Source organism: Stegostoma tigrinum, chromosome 9 (assembly GCF_030684315.1).
Source record: "Stegostoma tigrinum isolate sSteTig4 chromosome 9, sSteTig4.hap1, whole genome shotgun sequence".
Taxonomy (NCBI): Eukaryota; Metazoa; Chordata; class Chondrichthyes; order Orectolobiformes; family Stegostomatidae; genus Stegostoma; species Stegostoma tigrinum.
In genome coordinates, this window is record NC_081362.1 from 2,501,764 (window position 1) to 2,515,779 (window position 14,016).

A 14,016-nucleotide genomic window follows, 5' to 3' on the forward strand; every position below is an offset into this window, starting at 1 on the left:
GAATGACACCAATAATTGTGTTGTTTAAGAAACCCCAATAAGTCAAACTAAACACTACCCATCCATTTGGTCATAATATGATTAAATTCTATCACTGACTAGAGTGGATATTGAAAGAACAATTAATACCTGCCATGGCAGATTCAGCAACACAACTGCATCTTGTATATCACAGTGGTAGTAATACAGAGAATGAGGCTAATTTTCTAGGGAACAGAGTTCAAATCTCATCAAGGCAACTGGTAGAATTTAAATTCAATTAATAATGGCAGTAATGGTGAGCATGAAAACATCGATTGTCAAGAAAATTCACCCGGTTCACTGATGCCCTTCAGAAAAGGAAATTTTGCTGTGGCCTACATGTGACTCCAGGCTCACAGCAATGTTAGTTGCCCTGTGGGCAATTAGGGATGGGTGATAAATTTGTGACACCCCTATCATAGAGGGATTAGCTAAAAAAAGGGTCAGTGGGACATGGCTGAACTGTTTGGAGGATTCACGGTCATGGCTCTTCACTATGAGCAGAGTTACTCACAGGAGCCTGTCTGTTGTGACGATACATACTGTGAACAAAGCAGGTTTATTTGACAGGTAAACGCCAGGTGCCTAGTGCAGGACCTTCATTTTATCAAGGGAGAAACAGGGACATGAAGGAGGCTTAGATAGGAAAACAATACTGTCATTTAACATTGTTGGTTGTTTAATCCATTTAAACACAGCTGTTATGAAATAAAGCGAAATGCACACAATACAGCAGCTCAGTCCACACGAGGGAGAAAGGTGCAGAAAGTTGCATTGGGTGAAGGAGGATGGAGGTGGTGCAGTTGGCTAAGACACTTCAGCATGGCCCTGTGGGCCGAATGGCTTATTTCTGGGCTGTACATTCTATGAAGTGTTGATATTGTCACAGAGGGCCACAACACAGAAATGGCCCCTTCAGCCCTTCGCATCTATTCTGCTCACAATCACCTAACTATTCTAATCACGTTATCCAACACTTAAAAAGGGAGGTAATGGCTTAGTGCTATGATTGCTAGGCTATAAATGCAGATCAGATTAATCTTGGATCTCATCCAGCTGCAGCAGATGGTGGAATGTGAAGTCAATAATAGAGAGACTGGAATTAAGAATCTCTAATGAGCATGAAATCATTGCCAACTTTTGAACAAGTCCATCTGACTCACTAATGCCCTTTAGGGAAGGAAACTGCCATCCTTACCCGGTCTGGCCTACATGTGGCTCCAGACCCACAGCAATGTGGTTGACCTGTGAGTTCTCTCTGAAATGGCCGAGCAAGCCTCTCAGTTCAAGGGGTGGGTATGAGCAGGGAGCGATGCCCATGTCTTATAAACAAATAAATAAATAAAAGTCACTTGGCCCACAGCTTCGGCATTGTAAGTGACCACCAAAATACTTGTTTAATGTGATGCAGGTTTCTGCTTCTCCCACCCTGCCAGGCCGTGAGCTCCATATTCCCCACCAGCCTCTGGGTGGCAAAGGCTTTCTGTACAGCAACATGGTCAGGGTCTTCCTAGCAGGGAGCCTGGCCAAGTTTGTCCAATTGCAGGACAAGTCCGGTACCACGAGCATGATATCACCATGTCCATGTGCACAGTAGCTCAATGACACTCACTCTACAATCACACTAACATCAGCTGTTTGCATCATTGCTGCGTTATCGGAGAGTGAAAACCAAAACAAGATTTTTATCATCCAGTCCCTTACGTAGGTGGTGGTTTTCTTCAAACGATTGCATGATTTACTTCCAAAATATTCTGCGCGTGTCAACGCCTTATTGGTTGATCTTATGCAATTGGAGGGGTGGTGGGAACATGTTGGGAGGAGTGGGTACTGGAGATGATGACAGATACTACATAGACAGCAAAGTTTTGGATAACTGTCCAGAGGACAAAATGTTGCAATGGGACAACAATGCTGCAAAATTCCCTCGTGAGTGGTCCCTGTTGGTCTGTCTCATCAGGGGCCACAGCGATAGGGCCGGCAGCTCAGTAATAGTAAGAGTACCACTGACAACCAGGGGCAGACGGGCAGCACAGCCAACACACTATTATCGATCAAAACAAAATGTTCAAAGTTTCGCATCAGGAGCCAGCCAAATATACCAAAGGGCAGAAAACATGCAGCGAGGTCAAACCAGAATTGGTCAGAGTGAATGCCTTCCTTAATTAAAAGGATAAAAGTGTTCCTGTAACATTCAAAAATACCATTTGTTGGGCTTCCTTACAGATGCTGCTTGACTTACCAATTTGTCTCGAAGTCGCTCACCAAGGATCAGAAAATCACTTCGGCCAGTGCCTTCTGGTTGTGTGACCTTACAGACACCAACTCGACTAAGACCACCTCCATCCTGTGGTAACCACCCTGAGTCATCTCTGGTCATAACCACAGCTTTGACACGTACAACGTAGCTGTCACTGTAAAAAGAAACAAACCAGACTCAGCAAGGGTCTTGCTGATCACTGCAGCATTTCAGTCAACCCGGGATTATCATGAGGTTCAATGAAATGTCACTCTTCACAGCCATAACAATCCATCGCAGTTCAGTGAATAATTAAAAGACCTCACTCCTAGAAAAGGAGAGACCAGAAAACAAATCAGAAAAAAAGCAAACGACAGTAGATGCTGGAAAACTGGGACAAAAACTAAGTGCTGGAGAAACTCAGCAGGTCTGACACCATCTGAGGAGAGAGAAACAGAGTTAACACTTTTCAAGTCCAATGACCCTTTTGCAGTTTAGAAATGTTAACAATTGTTTCTCCACGGATGCTGCCTGACCTGATGAGTTTCTCCAGCACTTTCTGTTTCTGTCACAGATTTTCAGCTTGCACTGTGGTTTGCTTTTATCCCAGTGCTTTCTGGTCTCCCTTTTCTATTGCACAGAACAGTTCTTCAATCTCCAAACACCCAATGGGATCTTATTTAAGACAAAACAAAAATGCAAGTGATCTCCAAGTCACAAAAAAGCTGAAGGTACAAAACTCAGTCTAATTGCTGTTAATTGCTGAAAAGGAGCAAAGTGAGCACTTTTTAAAAACACACTCATCGTAGGGATGTGGTTGGCTCTGGCAAAGTCAGTATTCATTATCCATCTTCAATGAGCCTAGAGAAGGTAACGGTGAACTGCTTTCTGGAATTACTGGTAAAGGGGATGAGAGGTGGGAACGTAAGAGCAACGTCCCTGCAGCCGACAGACCGAGACTAAAACTTGAGAGACACAAGTTCAAATCCCACAGCATCGACTTAACTTTGAAATTCAACTAATAAATATGGAGTATGATGCTAATCTCAGTAAGGGTGACCACAAAGTAAATACAAAAACCCTTCTGGTTCACCAGTGTCCTTTAGGGAAGGAAGTCTGCCTTCCTTACTTTGAATGGCTTATGTGTGGCTCCAGACCCACAGCAATGTGGGCATCTATTATCTACCGCCTGGGCAATTATGGATGGCAGTAAAATCACTGGTCCAGCCAGTGATGCCATCACTGAATGGCAGTTAAGATTTATCCACACTGCTGTGGACCTGGAGTCTCATGTAGGCCAGATCAGGTAAGGGCAGATTTCCCTCCCTAAAGGGCATTAGTGAACCAGGTGGGTTTTTGATGAGAATTGATGCTATACTGCACTAGCCAATGATTACCATTGAACTGCAAACCTGTAGCGGACTCAAACCAGAGGCAATGCTGACTCACATTACACCAACTGCACAAACACTGCTTTTTGAGGCAGGTATAAAATTGGGAATCTCCACCCTTGGCAAAGATTACAGGAAGGTGTAAGGGGGAGGTGTTGGTTAATGGTGCTAACAGGAACAAGACAACAAGACTGCAGTTTCCAACTGCCTTATTTCTCTGCTTAAAATAAAAATTACACACATCTTTGTCAAACAAATTCCTGACATTACTGCCCTCCTCCATTAGCATAGTGTGGAGTAATTTCACTTCTGCCTGCTGTAGTTGTGAATTCAGCCTCTGAGGGTCTGTAAAATAGAACTCCAGCAGTATCTCCTCCATACTGGCCCGTGTTTCCCCAACTCAGTGCTTTCGTGTTCTCTCCCCAATTTGAGCACTAAATGGTGAGTCACTAGGCCTCTTGTGAAATGATTCAGGTTGGTCATATTATCTTTTTAAAGTAGACCCTTTGTATGTAAAATGATTTACAAGTATTTAATGCAAAGCTACTGCTGCTAAGGTGTTTGCCACACAAAGTAAAGGATCTCTTGTTCAAAAGTCCAACCTGAGACATTACCAAATCTGTTATGGCTGATTTTTAAACCAGGAGTGGCAGAGAGCGAGGGCAGTGCAGGGACGGCAGCTGGGAGTGTACCGTACATGGATATCACAGAGGGGACGGCAGGTGTGTTCAATTCCTGTGACTTGACATCTCACTGACTACTTCTTGTAGAGGCGCACGCACACAGAGCAGTAACTCAGGTGAGATCAGGCCTGACAGGGGTTTGAATCTATAAGCTACATTTCAACCAGGACTGCATTTTAAAGAAAGCAGTAAAAGGGATCCAGAATATTGTAAAAACAAGATGTCAAATAACAGAAAACATTCTAGTGGACCTGAATTTCTCCCATCAACTTGTAGAAATTCCTTTTGATGTTATAAAAGGCTTTTGTTTGCCTCACGTGCTACAGTTTGCCTTGTGTGTCACATTTCACTGCCTTATTATGATTTAATGAAAACAATTTGAGGAGGTGGAAGGAGTTCACTCCAGCACAGGTAGGAGTCAAATGTGGGGATGGTTGGCTAATATCTGTAATCTCCAATACGCACAACTCAGCTTCCTGAAGTAAACAGTTTTTAAACACAGCAAGTGGTCTGGCATTTATAAAACGTATCTAAAGCATTATCAGAGTGCAGGTCAAAGAATGAAACATTTTTGAGGTTTGCAAGCTCTGCGTAACAAACCCCAGACACCCCATTTGCTTGCCCAAGTCCAGAGAGCCTGAGCCTAGACACAGAGTCAGGAGCAGAGTATTCTGAACATGCACAGGGGGTCACAGCAGCTTCTAGCACACAGCAAGTCCCAGCTACACTAAAATAACCAGCGTCCCTGAGCACACAGCAGGAAGCTCTCCACTGTAACCCAGCAAGAAAACAGCTCAATGTTTAAGAACATGGTCCGTTTATATTGCTAGCTGCTTCTCAACCTACAGCAGCAACTGGGAAAACACATTTGCTGTTATCAGCCATGTCTCATCTAGGCCAGCACCTCAGTGCAAACGTTCAGAGATTTCAGAATAACAGTCTGATGGTTGAGTGATGAGGTCAGTTTTAGAAAACTGTACAATTCTGGTCTCCCTGCTACAGGAAAGATGCTGGTAAACTGGAAAGGGCTCAGAACAAACTTACAGAATCCCTACAGTGTGGAAACAGGCCCTTCAGCCCAACAAGTCCACACTGACCCTTGGAGCACCCCACCCCCCCATAACCTACACACCCCTGAACACTGTGGGCAATTTAGCATGGCCAATACAGCTAAGCTGCACATCTCAGGAGTGTGGGGGTAACCGGAGCACCTGGAGGAAACCCACACAGACAGTTACCCGCGGCTGGAGTTGCACCCGGGTCCCTGGCGCTGTGAGGCTACAGTGCTAACCAGAGCCACTGTGCTGCCCTAACATTTACAAGGATATTGCAAGGGTTGGAGGCTTTGAGCTGCAGGGAGAGGCTGGATAGGCTGGGGCTATTTTCCCTGAGGGGTGAGGGTTGACCTTGTAGGGGTTTATAAAATCATGGAGGGGCATGGCTAGGGTGAATGGGTAAAGTCTTTTCCCTGGGGTTTGGGGGGGGGGGTCCAAAACAAGAGACCACAAGTTTAAAGTGAGAGGGGAAAGATTGAAAAGGGACCTGAGGGGCAACTTTTTCCACACAGAGGGTGGTGCGTGTATAGGGCGAGCTGCCAGAGGAAGAACAATTACAACATTTAAAAGACAGGTATATGGGCACGATAGCTTCAGAGGGACATGAGCCAAATGGGCCTAGATTTAATCGAGGATATCTGGTCAGCAGGGACAAGTTGGGCTGAAGGGTCTGTTTCTGCGCTATATGACTATGAGCACTGAGGAAGTACAGCACTGTCAAAAGGTGGAGATGGAGGTACTAAACTGAGGACCTGGGCACTAAAAATCCTACAGCACGATGTGATAGAAAAACTGTGCGCTGCTCCCACGACCAGCTGAAATTTACCCTTCGATCAGTATCGCTATCTGCTTCTCACTGCATTGTGGCAGCTTGCACAACAGCAAATTGGCTTCTCTTTTCCTAACTCAAAGCAGTGACTACACTACCATAGCTCTTCAACACCTGTAACAAAATTGCAAAAGGCTTTTAAAACAGGTTGAAAAAGTAAAAGAATAACGACAAGGAATAGGGAGTAAAGGGGAAATCTACTGGTGCGTGGATCCCTGGTGGGGAGTGGGGGCAGGAAAGGGTTATTAAAAACAGTGATGGAAAGAAAATGTCTGTGTATTGCAGAAAGGTACAGGACAACCAATAAGAGTAGGTGAAGAAAGAACTGGGGGGAGTGGACTCCCAGCTCTTATCACTGGTCCTGTAATCTGCTGAGTGAGGCCAGGGGAAAACGTAGCTGCGGTTGTACAACCCTCCAAGGTATAACTGAGCCTGGGGACACCCTGGTTTCAAAAATAAAACAGGTGCCATAATTCAGTCTAATGGGGAGGCAATGGCCTTGTGGTATTATTGTTGGACGGTTAATCCAGAGACCCAGATAACATTCTGGGGACCTGGGTTCAAATCCCACCCCAGCTGATGGTGGAATCTGAATTCAACAAACAAAAAATCCGGAATTAAGAATCTAATGATGACCGTGAATCCATTGTCAATTATTGGAAAAACCCATCTGGTTCACTAATGTCCTTCAGGGAAGGAAAGTGCCATCCTTACCTGGTCTGGCCTACATGTGACTCCAGGCCCACAGCAATGTGGTTGACACTTAATTGCCCCCTGGGCTGTTAGGGATGGACAATAAATGCTGCCTATCCAGCAACACCCTCATCCCGCTAATGAATAAAGAAAAAAAAACATGAGCCAGTCCCCTAAAATGCAACACTCAAGATCAGGTTATTAAATCAAGAATGACCAGTCAGATTTTCCTAAGGATTAGTTATGATTGATAAATTAATTGATGTTTTCTTGGATTGATGGAGGATATGGGTAAGGTTTTCTTAAGGGTGGCAGTGTAGATGCTGTGACTGAGCAGTGACAGCCAGGGACCTACGCAGCTTATAAACTGATGGCCAACCACAGAAGGGAGAGAAAAATTTAGTTAAAAAAAGCTGCCTTTTAATCTCAGAGGAATTGCAACTCAAAGAGTGAGGAAGTGATGTTTCCGCTGTACAGAGATGTGATCAGACCCACCTGAAAGACTGCACTCACCAGACTGGGACCAAAGATTAAACGTTTATTTACAAGGACAGCTACACAACGTGGACTTGCGTATGTTCCCTTGGTTTCTGCAGTTTGGGAGCTGCTGCCATCAAGATCAAGACACATTTAAGTGACAAAAAAGTAACTTCCATCTGGCTGGGATTTCTCTCAGGGTGGGGATGGGAACAAGGGAGAGATTACAGCAACACCATTCGACAAGGGCCTGTGCCCCCACACACACAGGGAACTCCTACAGCTCAATAGCTGGGAATCATTGGAAATTTGTAAGATGTCACTGATTATTTCTTTAAAAAAAAAGTTGTAGGGGAAATTGGAGAATATAGAATTATAGAATCCCTACAGTGTGGGAACAGCCATTTGGCCCATCGAGTGCATACTGACCCTCAGGACAGCATCCCACCCAGATCCACCTCCTTACCCTATCCATAACCCACCCGGCCTGCACATCCCTGGACACTACGGGCAACTTAGCACGGCCAATACACCCTAACCTGCACATCTTCAGACTGTGGGAGGAAACCCACGCAGACATGGGGAGAATGTGCAAACTCCACACAGACAGTGGCCCGAGGGTGGAATCGAACCTGGGTTCCTGGCACTGTGAGGCTGCAGTGCTAACCACTGAGCCACCGTGCCGCCCTATACGGATCACAAAGAGTTCTGATCAAGTGAAGTTAAGATCCATCTCAAGATCCATACAGCCACAATGAAGGTGAATAATGGGACATGCTGCAGTGTGCATGAATCACCACCAGCTCCTACAGGAACAAATTATTTACTAGTAAATACTGATCAGTCAATGCAGAAACAACTGTTTCTTTTGTTCTATTATTTCTGTCGGAGTTGTAGAAGCCGGATCAGAATAGCCCGAGGACGCTGACTTTAGTGAGACAGCAGCAGTATTTACAATGCTCCAACAAACATCCAGCCAGTAATAAAACTGGACATACTACACACACAGTGAATCAACATCGTATCAGTCACTGAGGCGAAAACAAAACCAGGCCTGATGGGTGCAGCGCTGAGGCCAAAAGGAAGGGAAATTTGTGTGATGAATTGTTTAACAAAGCCGTGCCAAAGGACGGATGCCAAAAAGGAAAGGCTTCTTCCTGCCAGTCACCCATGGCTTCACTGCTCCTAACAACAGCCATACCAGGCAGAACACCGCAGCCCCCTCCCCCACCCCACCATCTATTTTGAGAGATCTGTGCACTCAAGTATCTCAAAACCCCCAGCATAGTGAGGAAAAGACCACATCTCAGTAAAATTCAAGGCAGGGATCCAGCTGGAAATATAATCGATAGGACTATTTAAACTACTGAAATAACTATGACAATGTGACAAAGAAATTAGAGGCTCAGACAGAGTTAAACTGCGACAGCTGCTAAATTCAGCTTCGTTTCACTTTAAGAGATGCCACTTAGTCTTGTTTTGGAAATGTTATGAAAAGGTTGTTGCGGTGCAGTGGTAATGTCCCTACCTCTGAGCCAGGAGACCCAGGTTCAAGTCCCGCCTGCCCTAGAGACATGTAACAAGATCCCTGAACAGGTTACTTCGAAAATATCTGTGGATGTTATGACTGTGTCCAGAGAGGAGGGTTGGGGGGTGGAGGCTTGTCTGGAGAGGACAGCGTAGGTGGCGGTTTTTCAGGGTAAAAAGGACTTTATGGATCTACATCTATATGCATAAGTTAATGCACTGACATCAGGAAGTTAGAGAATTACTGATGTGTGCTGTGTAATCCAATTTCCTGGCGCAGGCGAGCGGGGTCAGGAAGTTAAAACAAACATGTTCCCAAAGCCTTTAGGAAGTCAGGTGACAACAACTCATATTGACACAGCACCTTTAGTGCAGGCGAATCCCCCAGAGCACCTGGCAGGAGTGTTTTCCAACAATACTCGACAGAAGGAGTTACAAGGGGCAAAGACAAAGATGACACGCAGTGTTTGGTGGGGGGGGGGAATGGTGGGGAGCAGGCAGGGCTGCCATTGGTACAGGAATTAACATTGAGGATCATCAACAGGCCAATGCTGCAGGAGGAGATCTCAGAGGGCCGTAGGGTGGTCCTGGAATGGTTTAGACCACCAGGAAGGATGCAAGTCCACGGAAGGACTTAAAAACGAGGATAATGATTTTTCTTTAAGTTGGGGGTTGAAGGGGGAGATGTTAGAGCAGAAACCGACAGAAGTCAGGGAGCTCAGGCTTGGAGAAGAAACTATGAGATATATGGGCAGCAGAGTTTTCAATAAACACAAGTTTAGAGGATACAAGAGGAGAGACCAGCAGGTTTCTACATGAAGGACAGGGTAGCCCTTTCTTTATGGATGTAGGTTCTCAGAATCACTCAACGTAACGTTCAGAATTTGCAAAGTGAGAAAGCGGAGATGTAGGAAGTCATTAGACAGAATTGCACTGCTGTTGTAGAGTTTACTGCAGTGTGTCCCACTGTCCCTCTATTGCAAAGCTTTCTGAAAATCTGATCCAATTGATCCCATGAATGCACCCTTTCAAAGTTTTCTTTGTTAAATATTGACCCACACCCCTTTACAGCTTGATTACAAATTCTACTGTCACCACTGCTTCTTAGGATTCAATTTCTAACAACTACTTAAGGAAATTTCTAAAAACAGCACACATCAGTTTTGTTTAGTTTAAGCCCTCCCTGCAAAAACCCCAATCACCTGCCTTCAGATTCAACCTGGTCACAGTTTTCACAAGTTTGGCAATTGAAGTCTCATTCCTGTCACCCGTCGATCCCGCTGCATCACGCCGTCCGACCCCGTCGCCCGTCGATCCCGCCGTGTCATCAGCCTGATCCTGCGGTTTTATTATGATCTTCACTCTTAAAAATTTCATTCACGGGATGAGGACGTCACTGCCAGGCTGCATTTATTATCCATCCCTAATTACCCAGAGGGCAGTTCAGAGTTAACCACATTGCTGTGGGTCTGGACTCACATGTAGGCCAGACCAGGTAAGGATGACAGTGTCCTTCCCTAAAGGGCATTAGTGAACCAGATGGGTTTTTACACCAATCTTCAAGGGTTACATGGTCACCAGGTGGTTAACCTTCATTCCAGCTTCCCCAGCTGTGACAGTGGGGGGTATGGGTTTGAACTGACAAACTTTAACCTGGGGTTCTGAATCACCATTTCAGTGACATTACGAATAAACTACTGCCTCCCCATTTTGCCCAAAGTAAAGACAAAGTCCTAAAATTAATAAGATAACAAGGCGTGGAGCTGGATGAACACAGCAGGTCAGGCAGCAGAGGAGCAGGAAAGCTGACGTTTCGGGTATAGACCCTTCTTCAGGGTCTTCTTTCTGAAGAAGGGTCTAGGCCTGAAACATCAGCGTTCCAGCTCCTCTGCTGTGTTCATCCAGCTCCACGCTTTGTTATCTTGGATTCTCCAGGATCGGCAGTTCCTACTATCTCTAGTCCTAAAATTAATAACCCAATGTTAAATGATTTTTGAAAGGAGCAGTTAACAGGGAAACTGATAGTTCTAAGGAGCTGATACATCTAAACATATTCAACATGTACCACAGACAATCTTTTGCCCAGTAATTTATTTCAGTCCCTTAATTTTTTTCAACATTAAAATTTGTGCTTTGTGTTAGTGCAAGGAGCAAATCCCATTTAGAAGACAAACTGGGATCGATTCAGGTTAAGGCTTTAAGACCAGGCCATTCAGCCCATTAAGTCTGCTCTACCATTCAATGGCTGATTTGATCATCAACATTCACCTTCCTGCCTTTACCCCATAACCCACGATTCTCTTACTGATTAAAAACTTGTCTTTTTCAGCCTTGAATATATGTAATGACACAGTCTCAACGATGCTCTATGACCAAGAATTCCATGGCTTCATTATCCTCAGAAAAAAATTCCTCCTCACCTGAGCTGATGCCCTCTGATCCAAGCCCCTCCCACAAGCAGAAACAACCTTTTTTGCATCTCCCCTGTCAAGTTCCCCAAGAATCTTGTATGTTCCAACAAGGTCACCTCTCTCTCTAGAATTTTGGGGAAAAGAATACTGGCATAAAATGTGCAAAAGCAATGGAATCTGGAAGCTGCCACAGCATCACTGCCCAGACCTGAACTTGTACAAATGATCAGAAATAACCTAACAGAAACTCAACAATCAGCATTTGTAACAATTTATAATGTCACCAGCAATGGTTGTGCAATTAGAAACCGTGTTCAATTTTAACATTTTACTAAAGTCTAGAAAGTGACAGCAAATGTAATTGAACCATTGATGTTTGTATTGGGAAAGTACTTTGTAAAATGTGTGACAGTGAACAAAAACCCACGTTGGGCTGGACAGACTTCATATTCTGTACAAAGGCATGTTCTCCAGCAGCTTCTTTAACCCATTGCTCCTGTTACTTAATCAACACTTCCACTCTCCATGTTTTGCTTCCTGTTAATATTTGCAAGTTAATACGTTAAACTTGAAAAATTCCACAAACTGCCAAAGTTTGAATTAACTATGCATAGTACACAATGTACTTGCTTCCACTATTAAATTATGCTCAGTTGCTTTACAGAAGAACATTCTGTAACAGAATGCAGAGAGATTCAGATGATATTGACGATGAAAAGTGTTGGCTTGTGGACTGAAACGATGGTATAGTTTATTACTAACCAGCAGAGTCCTTGTTTGGACAATTTTCCACCATGAATTATTCTGTGCATGGGGACTGACGGAACAGGGGGGCGTGCAACATGCAACATTTATAAACCCTGCACTCTGACAGTAACTCTGTGATGCATTCTGTCTAATACATCACATGTTCATAGACTCTTGTGCAACACTGGGTGACCATGAACAGAGTACTTGTGAATTTAAACAAAGCCTTTCTGATAATCTAAAAAAAAAGAGTTTTCATGTAGCTTTCTCCTAAGTACAGTGGCTTGACTGGAATCATCTCATTCACAAAAATAAACACGAGAACAAGCTGGAGCTTGGCACAAGGAGGAACCAGTTCCAAGAATTTAAAAACAAATCACCAAGGCCCAGCCTTATCACAGGAAGACAAAATCATTCTTTTGCATCCTGTACAGTCAATGAAATCACATAGAAAGGCAAATTAAAATCCAAGGAACATTTAGTTCACATTAAGTAATGATGGGATAATGTTCCAAACACACATGGTTACAAATGCAGGGCTTTATAAATGATACAGTCAGTATCTCCCACTACAATCACTGTAAGAACCTACTTTAATTAAATTACACAAGGGTTTTGGCAGTAAATGGTGACCATACATTGTTGATTGTCACAAAAATCCCACCTGGCTCACTAATGGCCTTTAGGGAAAGTAATCTGCTGTCCTTACCCTGGTCTGGCTTACATCTGATTCCAGACCCAGAGCAATGTGGTTGACTCTTAACGGCCCCCGAGATGGCCATAGTAAGCTGCTCAGGTCCAGGGCAATAAAGGACAAACAGGAAGTTCAAGCCCAGCCCAAGTATCTGAGGAACTCGCCCTATACCTAAACAGTGCTTCGTGAAACAATTGTGGAACATCGTGGGAAGGTTTACTGCATTGTAGGCACAATATAAGTGCCCAATGAGCGTCTCAATGACAGCCAAAGAAAGCTTCCATTAGGCAGTTACTACGGCCATTAGTAACTGAACATAGAGAGAGAATTTTGAGAGCAGAGAAGTAAGGCAGTGGAAGGTCATGCTCCAAGCTGTCATGCATTGAGTAATTGGCACATCTTGGAGCTGACTCACATAGGCTACTGAACGTCACAAAAAGGCCACAAAAATAAAAGGCGTTTTACAGGAGGAACGTTACAGTCAGGTCACTGCCCTTCAAAGGTCACACATTGGCGAAAGGTAGATACCGCTGATGCACTGATGAAAATGAGGAACAGTTGGAAAAGGGCAAGTGTTCAAAATGGACACAAAAATGTAACTATACACATCCTAATAGAAGACAGAATACATTGCTTTGATGTTTCTAATAGCCAAATCCCTCCCTTTCAGCCTTTTGTGTCCGATTTACCAACTCAGCAGGCAATCTCAGAATGTAAAGAGAATCAATGTTGCACTTTGTCAGAAACTGATGAGCAATGTGATCTGTTGCAGCGGAGTTTGGACGGTTCTAGGAATATACCATTGAATGTTAATTCAAACTGACTCTAAACACCAGGTATACAAAAGGTAGGTGAGGCTGGTGCAGGTCCAAACAGACTAGGTATGCTGGTCGTGCACAATGCGCCTTCTTCACAGGGTAACAGAAATGATGTAACACCCAGGTGAGAAGGCCTAGTCTGATCTCAAAGGGGCCTGCGATGTACTGGACTCTCAGTTTACTCCCAGGCTCCGTGACTATTCTCTCTGTCACCAGATGTGGCACTCACAGGGGAGTGAAGAACAAAAGGGGTTTCTCAGTTCGAGGCCAGTACCAGGTACCGTGCATGATTAATGCAAGATGTGATTTAGCTGTCTCTGAGAAAACAACATTTCATTGCGCCTGTCACTTGAATGTGACAATGAAACAATCAAATTACATCAAACTGTTATCCAACTTGATGAGAATGTGTATTAATTAGTTTGCATTGG

General features: G+C 44.2%; 1 protein-coding gene across 2 annotated transcripts in view; it reads right to left on the reverse strand.

Annotated features, from left to right (window-relative positions):
* Window positions 1-14,016, reverse strand: part of LOC125454957 (sprouty-related, EVH1 domain-containing protein 2) — a 131,373-nt gene that overhangs the window by 55,684 nt on the left and 61,673 nt on the right. For both annotated transcript variants that reach the window (XM_048536346.2, XM_048536349.2), the window contains exon 2: window positions 2,264-2,435. In XM_048536346.2, the coding sequence (XP_048392303.1) occupies window positions 2,264-2,435 (172 nt within the window). The remainder of the gene's footprint in view (window positions 1-2,263; window positions 2,436-14,016) is intronic.